General features: G+C 31.1%; 1 protein-coding gene across 2 annotated transcripts; it reads right to left on the bottom strand.

Moving 5' to 3' along the window:
- Positions 1-10315: 10315 nt before the first annotated feature.
- LOC112491544 (aminopeptidase P1-like) lies at positions 10316-13577 on the bottom strand. Of its 2 annotated transcripts, XM_060819200.1 has the most exons (7): positions 12673-13577; positions 12452-12519; positions 12143-12209; positions 11347-11434; positions 11047-11127; positions 10893-10947; positions 10316-10789 (listed from the first exon to the last, which is right to left on the bottom strand). In XM_060819200.1, exons 4-7 carry the CDS (start codon positions 11386-11388, stop codon positions 10611-10613), a joined length of 357 nt encoding a protein of 118 aa, XP_060675183.1. In that variant the 5' UTR covers positions 11389-11434; positions 12143-12209; positions 12452-12519; positions 12673-13577; the 3' UTR covers positions 10316-10610. The 2 variants fall into 2 exon arrangements, with proteins under 2 accessions (XP_060675183.1, XP_060675184.1); XM_060819201.1 differs by lacking the exons at positions 12143-12209; positions 12452-12519; positions 12673-13577 and having other exon boundaries at positions 11347-11651.
- Between the last annotated feature and the right edge of the window lie 3683 nt (positions 13578-17260).

Here is a 17260-nt window from a genome sequence, read left to right as displayed (position 1 = left end):
TTGAAGCCTCTGGATAAATTTCTGCCAGGTGGAAAATTTTTCCTCCAAGCGGAAATAGTTTTCCTCCTGTTGGAAAAAATTTGCTCCAAACGGTAATCGTTGAATAATTTTTACTCCTATTAGAACCTAATTTCCTCCACTTGGAAAATCAATTTTTAATAGATTATATAAGTTAATAGTAGGGTAAAAAAAATTGGGAGTGGAGACAAATATTATATAAGATGAAGATGGAATTAATAAAAAATGTAGTGACATTTAAAATCAATAATCATTTTAAATAAAAGAAAAAATGATATATGTTTGTTTTTCTTTTCAAAATCATTTGGACATTTCATAAAATGATATGTAAACTAAAGATTGAAAATCAATTCCAGAAAGCCTTTTTTCATTTGGGATTAAATTCCAAAAAAAAAAAAAGATTGCTAATAAATCTTCCACCGTGGAGTAGAAAATATTATATCTAATATATGAAATCAAACATATTAAATCATAACACTAAATTAAAACTTTCTAATTCGAAGCGTAAGACAATGGATTCGTACATCTCTGCCTATAATGTCCAACACCATCGCATCAGCTACATCTACGTCCAATAACATCTTCACCTTCGAATGGTATGCGTTGCATCCTCGGTCTACCGGCTCGCCTATGTGTCCATCTTGGTGGAAGAACAATGCGACTTGCCACGTCATCCGGGACATGTCACTGTTTTTCATCTAACAAAAGATAAATGGACTCAGCATAAGCTGCACGATATGCATCAGCGGTGTAGTAATGAGAACACATGCCATAAGGAGCAATTTTTCGGTCTTTGCAAGCGGCAATACAATGATCACAAGGATATTGATCAAGATTGAAGACTTTGCATGAGCATGTTTTTTATTGGAGATTAACTGTACCCCTCAAACTCCCACCTTCCACAAGAAATTCATGCATATTAATGGCTTTCACACGTAGTCCGATGGACTCCAAATTTCGTAGTTTGAGTTGCTTTTCCATATGGTCAGTCACAGGCTTTGTCAATTTTGCACCTGCAGTACGTCGCTCATAAAACCACCTTTGCAGTAAATCCCGTATGTGCTCTATTAATGCTACTATTGGCATCTCTCTAGCATCTAGCAAAATGCCATTCAAGCTTTCTGCAATATTGGTGATCATGATAGTGTACCTTCTACATGGACAAAGAGAACGTGCCCACCTTGTAGGGTCACATGATCGAATGTACTGGGCAGCCCTACTATTTTTTGCCTCAATTTGCCCCATATAAAACTCAAAATCTTCAAACAAATATGCACTAGCTGCGAGCATGAAACATTGTATTATTGATTCATCTTTCGCATGTTCATTTGCTTTAATATTTCTGCTTATATGGTACATGCACAACGCATGGTATGCATTGGGAAAAACTTTGCGTAATGCCCTTTCAATAACGGGGTGTCTGTCACTCACAAACACCAAATCCGAAAAATCTCCGATGGCATCCTTGAGGTTTTGGAAAAACCATGTATATGCTTGCTCGTTCTCTCCATCTCCAATGCCGAAAGCCAAAAGATATATTTGCTTATTGCCATCCATGCCTGATGCAATATACATGTACCCTTTGTATTTCCCTTTCAATGTAGTTGCATCAAACGCCAACACGGGTTTTATGTGGGATTTAAATCCCCTAATGCTTGCTCCAATCGCCATAAAGAAATATACAAAATTGTTATTATTGTCTGTTTTGATACGTGTAACAGTCCCAGGGTTCTTCGACACTAACTCATAACAGTAGGCAGGTAACTTAGCAAAATTCTCCTCTGGAGATCCCCTAACACTGTTAAATGCATACTTTTTACCTCTCCATGCTTTGTTGTTGCTTATATTCACCCCATATTTCTGCAAAAAATCATGTTGAATTTCTTTGGGTTTTTAAACACGTGCAATACCTTCATATTTAGATTTGATACATTGCTCGATAACCCGGCTACTGGCCTGCTTATGTTCTCGATGCACGATATCTAACGAGCAACTGTGTACATTATCAAAAATTCTCACAACAAATATTTCTCCATTTTTAAATGTGGTTGCACGTAGTCGCCATTTACAAGTATTTTCCAAGCATACAACCTCATACCGTTGTGTAGTTGATTGTGTCACCTTGAACTCCTTATTTTCTCGCATGCAATAGATACTCAGTTTATTCTGCAGGTCACGTTTGTTGCGAAATAATTGTCCAACTACTATGCTCTCACAGCCAGTGAACTTTGACGAAAATATGGCCATAGAACCACTTCTGTTGCTCGATGATATGTGGTCACTTGTAGCACGATGAACCCTAACATCATCAACTCCTTCATTGTTCATTTCAGGATGCATATCATTATCATTGTCCGGCAACTCATGATCAAAATCTACATCATTATAATCAACATCATCCCCTGCTGCATTGTAATTCTCATCATGATCAATATGATGCAACTGCTCATACTCCTCATCGTTAGGAAACTGTTCAGCATAGTCACCTCCAACATCAACTCCTTCATGGATGTTAAATGATGTCCAGGCCCCACGAACATCAACTTGATCTCTAAACTGAGTTTCTTGAACCATAATTTCCTGAGATGCAGCCTGAATAGGTTCAGTACCGGAAGCTTGTGGTAGACGAACGCCAATTGGAGGACAAGAAAAAGAATGAAGATTACTCCCACTATCCGAAGCAAATGCTGTTTGATGAGCATTTCTACATACATGTTCAACTTTCGAAATCACCTCAACATACAATGGAGGCCGCATCATTGTCATCCCTCCATTCCTCACTTCTTGAAGAAAGCATTTCACATCCCTATCACATCGTATTTCTGTAGGATCCAACTTTTCTGCACATCGTCCATATATCCATTTTAGCTTTAGTAAATATTCATTTCGATCTATCTCAATAGAATTGAAAATCTCATCCTCTAACTCTGATTTTGTGCATCTCTTGCCGACGGAAACCATTATATTTTTACCATTTCGATATTCCCAATTACCACCATCATTTTGTACCAATGTTCCATTGTATAAAACCGCAATTACAATGTCATCATCTTCCATTTTACTACAAAATTAAATGAATAACTTTAAACTAAATCAATAAATATATAAAATTTTGAATAATACTAAACAAACATATTAACTGTATTAAAAAAGTTGATTCTGTTTTTTTTTTTCGGCCAAATATAACTTTTTCCTACTGGCGGAAAATTGGCGAAAACTGGCGGAAAATTGGCAAAAAATTGGCGAAAATTTTGCGAAAACTGACAAACTAGAGGAAATTGGCGGAAGTTCATCTTTTTCGCCAAATTTCCTCCGTTTTTACTGTTTTTCACAATTTTTCAGTTTTACATAAAATTTCCCCCATTTTCAAACCATATGCCACCTAAGTATCTTTAAAATCACATATAACAGCTCATAAATTAATTTCTTGCATACCCATATTAAATAAAAAGCTTAAAAAACCCTAAACTAATAAAAAATACAAGAAAAAAGAGAAAAAGAAAAAATAAAAAAAAACACATATTTCCTTACTTTCATCTAATAAGAAAAAAGATAAAATTTTTACTTGAGTTTGGTTTGAGATATGAGAAAATACAAAAAAATGAGAGTGAGAGGAGATGAGATGCAAAGAGTGACCTTAGAGAAACCCCACGAACGGTTGTGTAGAAACCCCACGAATGGCTGTGTAGAGGAAGAAAGGAAAGGGTAAAAAAAAAACCTTTTGCGTAATTTTCAATTTTATCAAGGGTATTTTTGTTCCAAGGTGGCTATTTAAAAAAAAACAATTTTGCTATTTTTCTAAAATGGAGTTTTAAGGTGGCTATTTATCGAAAAAACCCTTTTATTTATTTATTTTCCTTGGAAATATGGTTGTTATTATAAACCAAAAGAAGCAAACAAAAAAATTTCTTGCCTAGAATCATGAGCTAGCCTCATGCCTCTCTCTTGATTCATAATGTCTACAAAATATGGAGAAATTTGATCCAGGATTAGCAGCACATTCACAAGAGAGGCGGGCAAGATTTGGATTCCATTGGAAACTAGCTAAAAGAAACGAATTAAAGCAAGATCATAGTTTCAAAATGCAATTCACAACAACTTTAGCTGCTCAGTGCAAAGAGAACTTCTCAGTATAAAAACTTCAGCTGAGCAGTGAAAAGAGAACTTCTCGGTATAAGTGGGGTAGATTACTTTGGGTTTGCAAAAAACCATTAGAAGGAAGGACAATATAATAAAAAGGAAAACAAGAGACCCAAAAAAGGTATTAAGAAAACTGATAACAATTAGTATTATTATCACACAATTTGTTTATATCAAAATAAGTGCAGGCTCTCTCTTCCTAGGGGCTTCAACTTTAAAGAAATGCTAATTTAACATTATTTTTAAAACAATTTTTTTTAATGAAATTTGATAAAAGCTAAATTTAACATCATATGTAATCATGACATATGAATACGATTCTCTTCACTCCCGGTCCCCAAAGCCCCTCTGCCCGATTTATGAGCCCTTTTATGAGGAAGATTTCCTCACCCAATGTAATGATAGTAAAGCCCAGTGGGCCCATGTATTATCCAGAATACTGGAAGATTCCAGGCCCATGTATATATATTACTTGGGAAATTTGGCTCACTGTCCTTATTGGAAGGCCATTAAGGATATTTACGCTCCCACTTTCAATCTTTTTTGTTTTATCCTTTTGTATTTATTTTATCCTCTATAAAAATTTAAAATGACATGAAAATTCTTTTTTTTTTTTGTCTTTTCTTTTTCTTTTTTTTTTTTTTTTTGCTTACAAGGTGAGGTGTAAATCCCAAAAAACCCGATGACTAAGCCATCAAAAGGATGATGGCACAAGGCCCATCTCCTGGGTTGTAAAATAACTAAAATTGCTGGGAAGAGAATTAACTGTCAAAAAACCAGTAACATCATTTCTAATACACCAGTTGCACACATAGTGAGCCATTCTATCTCAAACCCTAAATCGTAAATTTCATCTTCTCTAACTCAATATCCCTCTCAATTTCGGAGGAGGAAGAAAGAAAACAAATGGAGCAGGATAACCAAGGCAAAAAAGCAAGAAGGAAAAACCGAAAAAGAAAAAGCAGTAACAGCAACAACCATGTCTTTCGAAGATCGGTGCAGGCCTCGCATAAATCATTACTTTGTCAGGGATGAAGTGGATGAGTTTACGTGAAGGAGGGAGTACCTTTTGGAGCAGTCGAAGGAGTACGACGATGTCAAAAGTGAGATTGAGAATAGGAAGGATTTTCTAAAATGTCAAGCACACCTACACCGATTGCCACCTGAGGAAGTGGAGAGGCTAAACCAGGAAAGTTTCTTCTAACCTAATAATAATAATGATGATGATAGTGATAATAATTTTGATATTTAATATATTGATGTTAAGTGTTTTTTATTTTTTATTTTTTATTTATAAACAGATGGATCATATTATTTTGAGGGGACTACAAGTATAGTTTGATGATGATCATGAGCAATTGAAGTCATTTTTTTTTCCCTGCTTTTCTTTCATAATGATGCATTTTTCGTAGAGCACAACCCTCCAATTGATGAAGTTATCAAAGCAGGTGTAGTCCTTTAGTCTGTTAAATTTCTTGAAATGTATAATATGGCCCAAATGCAAGTAAGGGGCTTACTTATAATTGCTTTGTTTGACCCTTTCTTTCTTGTTCTTCTTTTTGGTTCCTATCCAAATAAATGAATTTAAGGGAAATAGTAAATATGCTTCAGTGACTACCAAATAAGGGTAGAATTAGTTTCAAAATACCAAACTAGAATGATTTCAATACAATAGGGAAAATGTTATCTCAAAAAAAGATTAATGGAAAGTGGAGAGTAGAAAAAGCCTGATGACTTGAACATCTGGATGGTACTAATTCAGTTATGAGAACATTTAAATTTCTCCGTTGTATTGATGGCTAACATTTGACGTAACTATTAAATTGCTCTCAAAAAGTTATAAATAAATATCTTGTCCTTCTTTTTAGTTTAAGGTTATAATCCTTGCAAGATTTTTTACTTGGTGTTTAATGTATTCAGTGTTCATTGAAGCCTAGTGATTAATTGTTTCCCAGACAAGGAAGAAAAATCATGACCTATTATACTCCATTTAGACTCATTAGGACTTCACTCTAGCAGATCAGTTTTTCAAAACATTAAAAGGTAAGAAGAGAAGAGATGATCTTCTGAAATTATGGAGCAGTAATAATCTGGTATGATATATTAATTGTATGTGTACAACTTTTAGTAGTTGTCTATTGCTAGATTTTGACTTTTATGTATATTTAATGCCTATGTAAGAAGTAAATATCTGGTAAATTTATTTAATATTGAATATTTTGTTTGTCTTCATATCTAAAAGTTCTTGAAAGTGAGAGAAGCATTGGACTATATTATAACAGTGAAGCACACAAATGACCTTTAAGACTTTGGTAATTTTGGTAATGTGTTTTTTGACTGTGCTTACAAGAGTTATTTGGTTCTTGAAATAAATAGACTAATGTTCACTCCTGAATCCTGGTACATGTGCCTGATAATTGTGTGAATGAACAATTTAATACAGATATGTTATGTTGCGCATATGGTCACCATGATTTGTTTAAAATGTTGGTCTCGTTGGGCTTGGGAGTACTCAAATTGAAATGTTATTTTCAATTTGCCGATTAGTCATGTGTGGTGGTATAAATCATAATATGTAGGTGTCTAATTTTCAAGATAATGAGCCAATTTAATGTCTAGAATCATATGGAAGTAAGATTCTGTAATGTCTAGGTCTGTAGTCACATAAAGAAATTGAACTGTATTTCTTAGTAATGGGATATTTATTTTGTCATTGCTGAATAATGTGTATTTTACTGTATTTAAAAGTACAGCTTTTGAATAATTGGTTTACATGCCCATCATGTGTTCGCCCTGATAAATGCTCCTGCATTTTTGTCTATAGATCTCATGTTCAGTATCAATATCGTTTGTGTTCTTCTTTCCAATAGTTGACGTGAATGTTGGCATAGTTAATTATAAAGTAAAACACTGCAAGTAGTCTAAATCAAATCAAATCACTGCAAGTAGCATATAAAACAAAATATATAGATCTATGAATTAAAGAAGTTGGTCAGATATTTAGTAAGTGGTAAAAGAATTATGACTTCACTACATTATTAAACAGCGTTTATCAGTTTCAATTTGGAGAAATTTTAGTAGGGTCAGCTTAACAGTTATAATATGGTTTGTATTATTTATGCTGAACAGGGGTTGGTTTATGAAGCAAAACCAATAGCAATGGAGCTGCCATTGCTATTGGTTTTGATGATTTTATTGCTGCTGCATTGAGGGAACTGACTTCTATCAAAAGCTCATTTGCAGATCAAAAGAGCAGATGTCAATGGGGCTATCATTGCAGAACAAGTCTTCGAGAAGACAAAGGAAAATTTCAAAATCTATTAATTTCAGTTTAATCCATCATTGTCTGTTATGCTTGAATGCTCGAATGCTAGCTATAATTAGTAGCTCAATTGCTGGATGTGTGCTTTGTAAGTTTCTTATGTTATCTTACAATTATGTTGCCGTAACTAATGTTATGTTGCACATCTCTTACCTACACTATAATTGCGGTTTGTCGAAAAAAGTTATGATTGAATGGCTAAAAAATGTACCGATGGGAACCATCATAATACCAATGGTCCATTGGTAATTGCAAATTCTCCAATTGTTCAACCCAAATCAACAAAATGAAAACTTATACAACTTCAATAAGGAGAGTTTCCACTAAGAACATGCTAAGTTTAACCTTATTAATAATCATCAATAATAGAATCCACCAAAAGATTGGAAAAAGTGGAAAAATTTCAAATAACGTTGATTATCGATGGTGCATCGGTAATTATTAATGCCGATGGTGTCATCGGTAATTACCGAAACCTCATCAGTAATTTCAATTTGCATATTTTTTCGATCTAACAACTTCAATAATGTGTGTTTTCCATCAAGAACATGTAAAACTTTATTAATGATCCTCAACAATACAATCCACAAAAAGTCTGAAAAAAAATTAGAAAATTTCATTCAAAGTTGATTATCGATGGGTCATCAGTAATTACTGATGCAACCATCGGTAATCCATATTAGGGGTCCATGTCTGAAAAAATTACCGTAAGTTTCATCGGTAATTACCAAAACCCGTATGGTTATCACATTTTGCCAATTTTTTGGCTCCCACAAGTCTCCTAATATATATTAAATTCAATAACATGCAAAATATACATTCTTCAATGATCCTAAGGAGAAAAAACCCCAAAAATTTTGAAAAAGTTCTCAAATTGGCACAAAAATTTGATTACCGTAGAACCTTCAGTAATTACCGATGAAACCTACGGTAAACAATTTGTAGTTGCTGGAAACATTACCGTATGTTTCATCGATAATTACCGAAACCCCTATGGTTATTACATTTTACCAATTTTTTGGCCCCAACAAGTCCCTAATGTGTGTTAAATGCAACAACATGCAAAATATACATTCTTCAATAATCCTAAGGAGAAAAAACCCCAAAAGTTGGGAAAAAGTTCTCAAATTGGCCCAAAAAAATTATTACTGTCGGGCCTTCGATAATTACCAATGCAACCTACGATAATCAATTTGTCCTTGCTGAAAAAATTACCGTAGGTTTCATTGGTAATTACCGAAACCCCTGTGGTAATCACATTTTATCAATTTGATTACCGTAGGGCCTTCGGTAATTACTGATGCAACCTACAGTAATGTTATGTGATTACCACAGGGGTTTCGGTAATTACCGATGAAACCTACGGTAATTTTTCAAGCATGGACAAATTGATTACAGTTGGTTGCATCGGTAATTACCGAAAGCTTGACGGTAATAAATTTTTTTTGCCAATTTGAGAACTTTTTTCGAAATTTTAGGGTTTTTTCTACTTAGGATCATTGAAAAATGTATATTTTGCATATTGTTGCATTTAACACATATTAGGGGACTTGTGGCGGCCAAAAAATTGATAAAATGTGATTATCATAGGGGTTTCAGTAATTACCGATGAAACTTCGGTAATTTATCATTAATTACCGATGGAAACCGTCGGTAATTTTTCTAGCAAGTACATGGAGACCTATATTGGATTACCGATGGTTTTCATTGGTAATACTGATCAGCCATCGGTTATCAACTTTGTTTGTAATTTTCTTACTTTTTCCAAACTTTTTGTGGATTTTTTTATTCACCATTATTGATAAAATTATATTTAGCACATTTCTGGTGGAAACACATATTATTGACGTCGACAGATTAAATTGTGGTGATTTGCTTTGAAAAAGTAAGACAAATGGAAATTACCAATGGGCCATCGGTAATTTTTATGACAACTATATGGAGACCTATATTGGGTTACCGATGGTTTTCATTAATAATACAGAAGACCCATTGATAATTGTTGATTCTTAAATTTTTAAGTTCAAATCGCCACACTTCAATACAAAAACAATAATAATGTGAATGTGGATGAAAAAAATGCTTAATACAACTTTATGTAAAGTTTAATATAATTATCAAGATTAGATAACACAAAAAATGTGTAAATAAAGCAAAAACCCTAATTTACTTGATTACTAACGTACCATTGGTATTACCGATTTTGTGCCATTATTTTTCATTTTGAATCATTACAATTCAATACACCTACTTGCAAAAAGTTTGTTTTTGATTATAAGTCTGATTAATAAATAAACTGTGTCTTGAATTGTATATTTATGCTCCCATTTACTTGATTACCAACGGTTTTCATCTGTAATTACCGATGGACCATCGGTAATCCACTTTGTTCGTAATTTTCTCACTTTTTCCAAATCTTTTGTGGATTCTTTTGTCAGAATCATTAATAAAGTTATATTTAACATATTCTTAGTAGTAACACACATTATCGAAGGTTGTCGGATTGAATTGTGATGATTTGCTTTGAAAAAATTGAACAAATATAAATTGAGTCCACCTATACAATATTCTTGCCATACCATTAGTTTCTTGTTGACAACAAACCATCAAATATACCATATATGTAAAAGGCTAAAATATAAAAATAAATATTTGGACAAACATATGTATATATGGTATAAATATAAATACTACCAACAACACAGTGACCCAAAAAATATAGTGATGACAAACTCTTATTGATTCGAATTTAAAAGACACATGACAAAAACATTACAAGTTATCATTAATAAAATTCGAATACAATTTTGTATCATACTCAATCTATATAGTATGCAATTAGAACGATTGTTAAGCTATTCTTTCCATTGCATTATTCTTAGGGGTTCTCTATGAAGGGAGTTGCAAATTGTCATAGCGGATGAGAGACTTAAGTACAAATTGAATGGGAAGACCAAATAACATTTTAAGAGCCGATTATGTGTCGCGGCATATCTTTGAACAAATTGAATGGGAAGACACAATAACTACGATTTTTCTTTGTCTTTGAAGGCCAAAACAATATCGTTTAAGACTGACCCTAGTAGTAATGTTATTCAGCTCCTGTTTGGATTCGCAAGAGCTCGAGCACTCAACTATTATAGCCGTCATGATCAAGAATATTAATAATAGGGTTATAGACTTCTATCACCCTATTGTTAATATTCTTGAACATGATGGCGGAAGACCCAATTCCATGGCCTGTACCATGCCGATAATCAAGACCATTTTTCCATAGTGGAACTTGAGCAAGAATGTCTAGGGCATTACCTGTAGGAAAATGAACATGTACCTTCCTATCACACAAACTTACAAGAATATAGTCAATACATTTCACCTAAAATGAAATACATTATTTGAAAAAAAAAAATACCATTGGTTCCATTAGGAAATCGAGCATTCCTAAGTGCAATATGACCCTTGAGGACCTGCAAAATGAAGCAAACAAAATTACTTTGCAATACTTGAAAAAAATATAATAATAATAATGATAATAAAAAGGAAAAACAAAATAGATTAACACTTACTGCAGTATAGCATGCTTTCTCATGTTCTGATGGTTTTCCAAAATGAACTGTCCTTCTTATATCAGTTGTTCCATCTAAATACTGCATAAATGCCCATAAAGATAACCACTTATAAGTTAAAAATGTATCAATAGAAAACATAATCTATCTAGCTAAAATATTTAATAAAAATAAGTGCATGAATGTAGTTTGTAATTTTTACATAATTGTTACCAATCAAAGTACATATAATAGTTAATTACAGCTAACAAGCCTTCACTCTTGAGTCAAAAAGATATATGCTGTCTGGATTAAACTCACCACAAGTTTCTGCTTGTGACGCATAATGGATGATTGCAGCATTTGGACCAACCAACGAAATAGTAGGAAAACTTAAGCCTCTAAAATGCTGCAGATATAATAGAAAAAAATATCTTTATCATGACAAATTTTGTAAGAAAAACATATTCCTCTAGTGTATTACATAATTCATATTTCATTTGCCAATTAAAGCAAAGCCCTGACTTGTAATGTATAATTAAATTAGCTTCACTTTTCAAAGGATTTTTTTATCAGACCCATGCTATGCTAACTAGAAAATCTATCAAAATTATCATTATTTGGTCCATAAGATAAGAAACAAACATAAAACTGTTTTGAGGAATGGTACCCCCAACATTTCAACTATATCACTTTTTAAAAAGAACATTTGAAAGTGGTTGATAAAGTATGAATTAACATATCCATGTCAAAGTTCATTTAAAAGTGGAAAACCCTTTATTTCTCTTCATATGTTGGAATTTGTCATGCATACCATGTCATGCTAGCTTTTGAAAGTGGTTGCTAAAGTAGGAATTAGCATATCCATGTCAAAGTTCATTTGAAAGTGGAAAACACTTTATTTATCTTTATATGGTGAAATTTGCCATGCATAGCATGTCATGCTTGCTTCAGAAGCAGGTTGTGCCCATGCAATACAACTTAAGAACCATTACCACTCATGTGCATAAATGACAATGTCAGAGATACCTCTTTTGAAGTTCACAGATATCATATAGAATTTTCAACTATTACCACTTATTATCATATAGAATTTTCATTTGAAGTTCACAGATACCTCTTTTGCTGCGTGAAAACTCTCTAGCTTATCGCTTGTAGTCACCTCTGTTAGTTTAAGTGTTTGCCTGCAATCATTGCATCATTATTTGATTAGTGTGTGTTGAAATTGCACAAGCAGAGCATTGCATGCAAACACATAGAAATATACACAAGCTGTGTACTGACAACTTATCAAATACGGTTTATGTCCTTTTACATTCCTATTTTAGGCGATATTTAGGCCACAATACATCTCAACAAGTATTTCAATCAAAGGTTAGATGTTGCAAAACAACCTAAAAAAAAAAAAACAAAAAAAAAAACTTACAATTGTTTTTTCTTAGTCATTTCATCTCACTCCAAGAAGCAACTAGAAACCCCATATATCTCCTGCATCTGTATATGCACTAAAAGCTTAGACATCTTTTTATTTATTTATTTATTTATTTATTTTTAGTTTTATTACTTTCATAAAAAGCTTTTCCTCCAAAAAGGGTATATTGACTACTTGCCCAAGAAATAAACAGATGCATAGGTTTCACGGACTACCTGCTTATCCAATCAGACAAGATATTGCACCATTACAGTGCCATCTCGAATGTGTGCTTTCTTCAAACCTTCCAACTCCACTGGGTTCTAAGTTTTTAAATTATTAGTTGTAAATAAAATAAGGAAAAATCAGATTTCAAACCAAATAAATTGATTGGAGAAAATTTATTCATTCTAAGATATCAAATTGCGAATAGAAAATTAAACGTGACATGTTTTTACTGGAAAATGAACAAAAGTCAAATCCTTGGATAAAATCATAAGTTTAATTATATCAAGTTTTTAAACATTTTAAATTTCCTCGTTATAAAGGGTTGTTTGAAAATTTGAGGGCTACCTCTAATTTGCGTTGGGCCAGCCTTATTCTGTTTTGAAATTGACTAAATAATTAGGCTCCTATGTATTTGTTTTCTCACACTTTGATGACTAATACTTTTACTGGCTGAACATAAAGGCTAACTTTTCTTCTTCTTTTTTTTTTCTTTTTTTTTTTTTCAATAAGGCATTCTTTATTTGTTAGAAGCCCACAATTTATCAATGTATCCCCAGCACATGCATTCAACTAATATAAAACGTATGTACTGTATAATATATAAATTATTTACCTCATCAAGATCAAGGGTTCCCTCAGACACAATACTAATGCTAGAGACAGCAAAATCATGTACATGATTGTGACAATGATGATGATGCTGATGATCATGGCATTCTAAAACAACCATGCAAAATTTCTTATAGGGATGAAGAAGACGGAAATGCGAAAACTCCAACCTTAACCCTAAATCTGGGGTTTTTGGGGCCAGGATGAAGAAGAAGAAGAGAAGAGTCGGCTCTGAATTTTGGGGGAAAGGTGAGCAAAAAGAAGAGAAGAGCCAGCTATGGCATTTTTGGGGAAGATTTTTGAAGGAGTGGATGGAAGGGAAGTTAAAAAACAAAAAAAAAAAAAAAAAACAAAAAAACCTTTTCATTTGATTTGTTTTTTATATCAAGGGTAGTTTAGGAATATTGAAAAACGAAAGGGCAAAACAAAAAATTCCTTAAACAAGTGGGTAGAAATCCTCATAGCCCTTTTAAAAGGGGTATTGGACCAAATTCCCCATATTACTTTCCCTGAACCGAAAGCTTTCTTTCTTTTTTTTCGAAATATTAACATATTTTTCATTTCTCATGTGGTTAATTAAATTTCAGGGGAGAATTGATAGGGGTAATAAAGGATACAAACAGCTAAATAATAGGAAGTAGTTTGATGGATCAAAAGGCAATCCTTCTGTTTTTGAAGATTCTTGAAAATACTTTATTACCCAAAAAAAAAAAATGAAGATTCGTGAAAATACTATATTATTTATTTATTACCTTAAGCCCTATGCAATTTGTATTACAATCACTTTTTAATAGTACTTGGAAGGGAAAGGCCAAGTAATTTTGAAAAATAATCTGCACGTAACGTAAATGAGCAAATTTTTATTTCAGTCCACTTTTATCAAGTTTTTATTCTTTTCCCAAAGAAAGCATTTCAAATCTGGTGCCACTAAATCAAAGGATAAATAAAGCAACATTAGGTAGGCTTTCGGTAAAAGCACCCCATCATCAGCTACTTGAAAAACTCCATAACCCAGAAATTATAGACAAAACAGAAGCTTTCTTCTTCTTCTTTCCTTCTTTCCTTCTCATCATGGACCTTTGCGTGCTGGTTGTTTACTACTTCGGGCAGTGAGGACGGCATTGTATGATGGATTGCTGTCTTATGAACCTGATAGTTTTATAAATAGAAATGAATGATTGGAAGAAGCCAAAAGTGGCCTTAAGTTGCATACCAAATTGAAAATGAGAAAAACGATTAAGGGTAAAACATATACTTCTAGCATCATCCCTCTCATCTCATTTGCTCTTCCAACATAATGACAATTTCCAACTACTCGACTGTCCATAATAATTTACTTTAAGCAATTTTAGAATCGAATTAATGAGTATAAATATGGGGAAAAAATTATTAATCACGCTTATTATCACAATTAATTAATGAAGTGGAATAAGATTTCAATTTTGCCATCTCTTTTATTATATCTACCCCCACTATATACTTCTAGCATAATACACATCAATAAATCTAATTAAATATATGTAGTTCGCGGGACAGGACCGTCTCAAGAATTTTTGAGGGCCTAGGCAAAAAAAAAACAAAACAATATTTGAGGCCTTAATTAAATATTACTTTTGATAAAATAGAATTTTGTGTAAAATTTATATTTTTTTTGGCTTTTTTAATGTAAAGGTATTAATTAAATTTTTAAATTCAAGATTGATAATAATTCTTTTTTAATAAATAAAATTATTAAATTTTTTAATCTTGTTGAATCATAGTTGAACATAAATAAGATTTTATTAATTTTAATTTTGAAAAATTTATTTTTACTGAAGCTATACTAACACAAAATAATAAATCCATACATTGCAAAAAAAATTTAATTTTTCAATAGAGTTTATTATCTCAAGTGCTATTTTTTATTTATTAATTTATTTTTTCTTTTAGATTTTTAGTTTTCAAAATAAACCTAATTAATTTATTTGAATTAAGATAAGATAAAGAGAAAAAAAAATGAAAGCATAAACTATAGAAACATAAAGTTTAGTTTTTATAAATAGCAATAACAATTAGTAAATAATTAAAATTATGAATTCATAGAAAACAAAGAAGAAAAATTCAAAATATTATGAGAATGAATAATATAAGTTCACTAAAATAAATAATAATTTACAAGTTGACCTTTTATTTTAGAATCATTTGGATTAAAATTACAAATTATATAGATTGGATATCAAAATTAAATAAATATAAAAGATGAGTGAATAAAAAAAAAGATGAAAATAATGAGCTAGATGAGAAAAAATGCATAAACAAATAAAAAAAAAGTGTATAAATAAGAGGAGTATTTAGCTTTTTTTTTATCATTAAAATCTAATCAATTATAAAACATAAAATGTTTAAATGAACTTAATTGGTGTTATTTTTCAAAATAAAAATAATTAAAAATAATTATTACAATAAATGATCAATTAGAATTCATCCAAAAAAATAAATAATCAATTAAAAATAATTTAAATTTTTTTTAAAGTCAAAATTTTTATACTTTCAAAATAAACTAATAATTATATTCTATTTAATTAATACATATATATATATATATATATATATATATATATATATATATATATATATATATATATATATATATATATATATTTGTTTTTTTGGGGCCCCATTTTAGGCATTGGCCTTAGTAGCCTATGCCTTAAGCCGGCCCTCTTGTCGAATGGATTAGGATTCGACCGAAAAATAATAATTTTGTTTCTATTGTTTGGCTAAGAGATAAAGGAAAGTTTCCGCTCTATCATTTTTCAATCTTTTTGAACAATCAACTGCTATATCGTTAATTATAGATATAAATTTTCAACACTGATATGCAGTGATGCTAACTTGATATGACATATATAGAAATATAAACAACTTGTTGGAACAAGTAATCTCATTCAACAACTACTTCTTAATTAACAACACTCTCCTTTATTAAGTAATTTGGTAATATATAGTAGTTCGAGTTTAAGGGCTATATATATATACTATTCAATTTTTATGCAAATTAGTAAAAGAACGAAATAAATTTGTATTTTTAAATCGTAAATATAGACATATTCAATAATATACGTCTATCTACGAATCTTTTACTTTCTAATAATGTTGTATTTATTCCTCATACAGTCAAATACTATATCCGCTAGTATATACAGAATAATGTTGGTTCTTAAATTTGAAAAACAGTGCCTTCTAGTTTTTTGTCACCATCTCTCTCTCTCTCTCTCTCTCTCTCTCTCTCTATATATATATATATATAAGTCTTTCCCACTTATTTAGATTCACAAATATAGAGCAAATAATATAATAATCTTTGAATATGAAACTATTATATAACAAAAATATAGCATTTTAATATTTTTTTTTCATATACGATGAAAGAAAAAAATACAAGTAAAACACCAAATATTCTAGATGCATTTTAACTTTTTACTGCAAAAAAGAAAAAAAGAAAACAAGAAAACGTAACCAAAGAAAACATATGCAAAAGTAAATTGTGAAGAATGAAAAAATAGCACTTGATTTATCGTAAAACAAAAAAAGAAAAAAAAAAAAAAAAAAAAAAAAAAAAAAAGAGAATCACATCGGCAAAAACTTTATGATTGTACTGTTGTTTATGAAGAAGAGTGGAAACACAAACAAATTAGTAAATCACACACAGCTTCAAAGAAAATGAAAATTTTTTCTTTTTTAATTTCTTTTGATAAGAGAAAATTTCCTGAAAAGTTATTAATTTGGTCTTAGACTAATTAAATAAGAATAATATATATATTTTTTCAACTAATTACATTCCATAAAATAAGATATAAATATATTTTTATAAAGTATTTTGCATATGTTTATTTTTATTGTGCATTATTGTATATGTTACCTTAATCCTAATTTATGGGTTTCAAGAATAATAATAATAATAAAATCTTGTTAATTAATATGCTCTATATAATTTCCTAAAAATAT

This window comes from Ziziphus jujuba, chromosome 7, assembly GCF_031755915.1.
Source record: "Ziziphus jujuba cultivar Dongzao chromosome 7, ASM3175591v1".
NCBI classification, from domain to species: Eukaryota; Viridiplantae; Streptophyta; class Magnoliopsida; order Rosales; family Rhamnaceae; genus Ziziphus; species Ziziphus jujuba.
The sequence above is the reverse complement of the archived record's forward strand: the minus strand, read 5'-3'. Positions and strand labels throughout refer to the sequence as shown.

Bases quoted from the DNA above. Each gene is read 5' to 3' on its own strand.
- LOC112491544 (XM_060819200.1), bottom strand. From the start codon at position 11,388: ATGCTGCAATCATCCATTATGCGTCACAAGCAGAAACTTGTG. The intron at 11,128-11,346 runs GTGAGTTTAATC...GCATTTATGCAG, and splicing joins GTCACAAGCAGAAACTTGTG to TATTTAGATGGAACAACTGA. The intron at 10,948-11,046 runs GTAAGTGTTAAT...TTCATTTTGCAG, and splicing joins AGAAAGCATGCTATACTGCA to GTCCTCAAGGGTCATATTGC.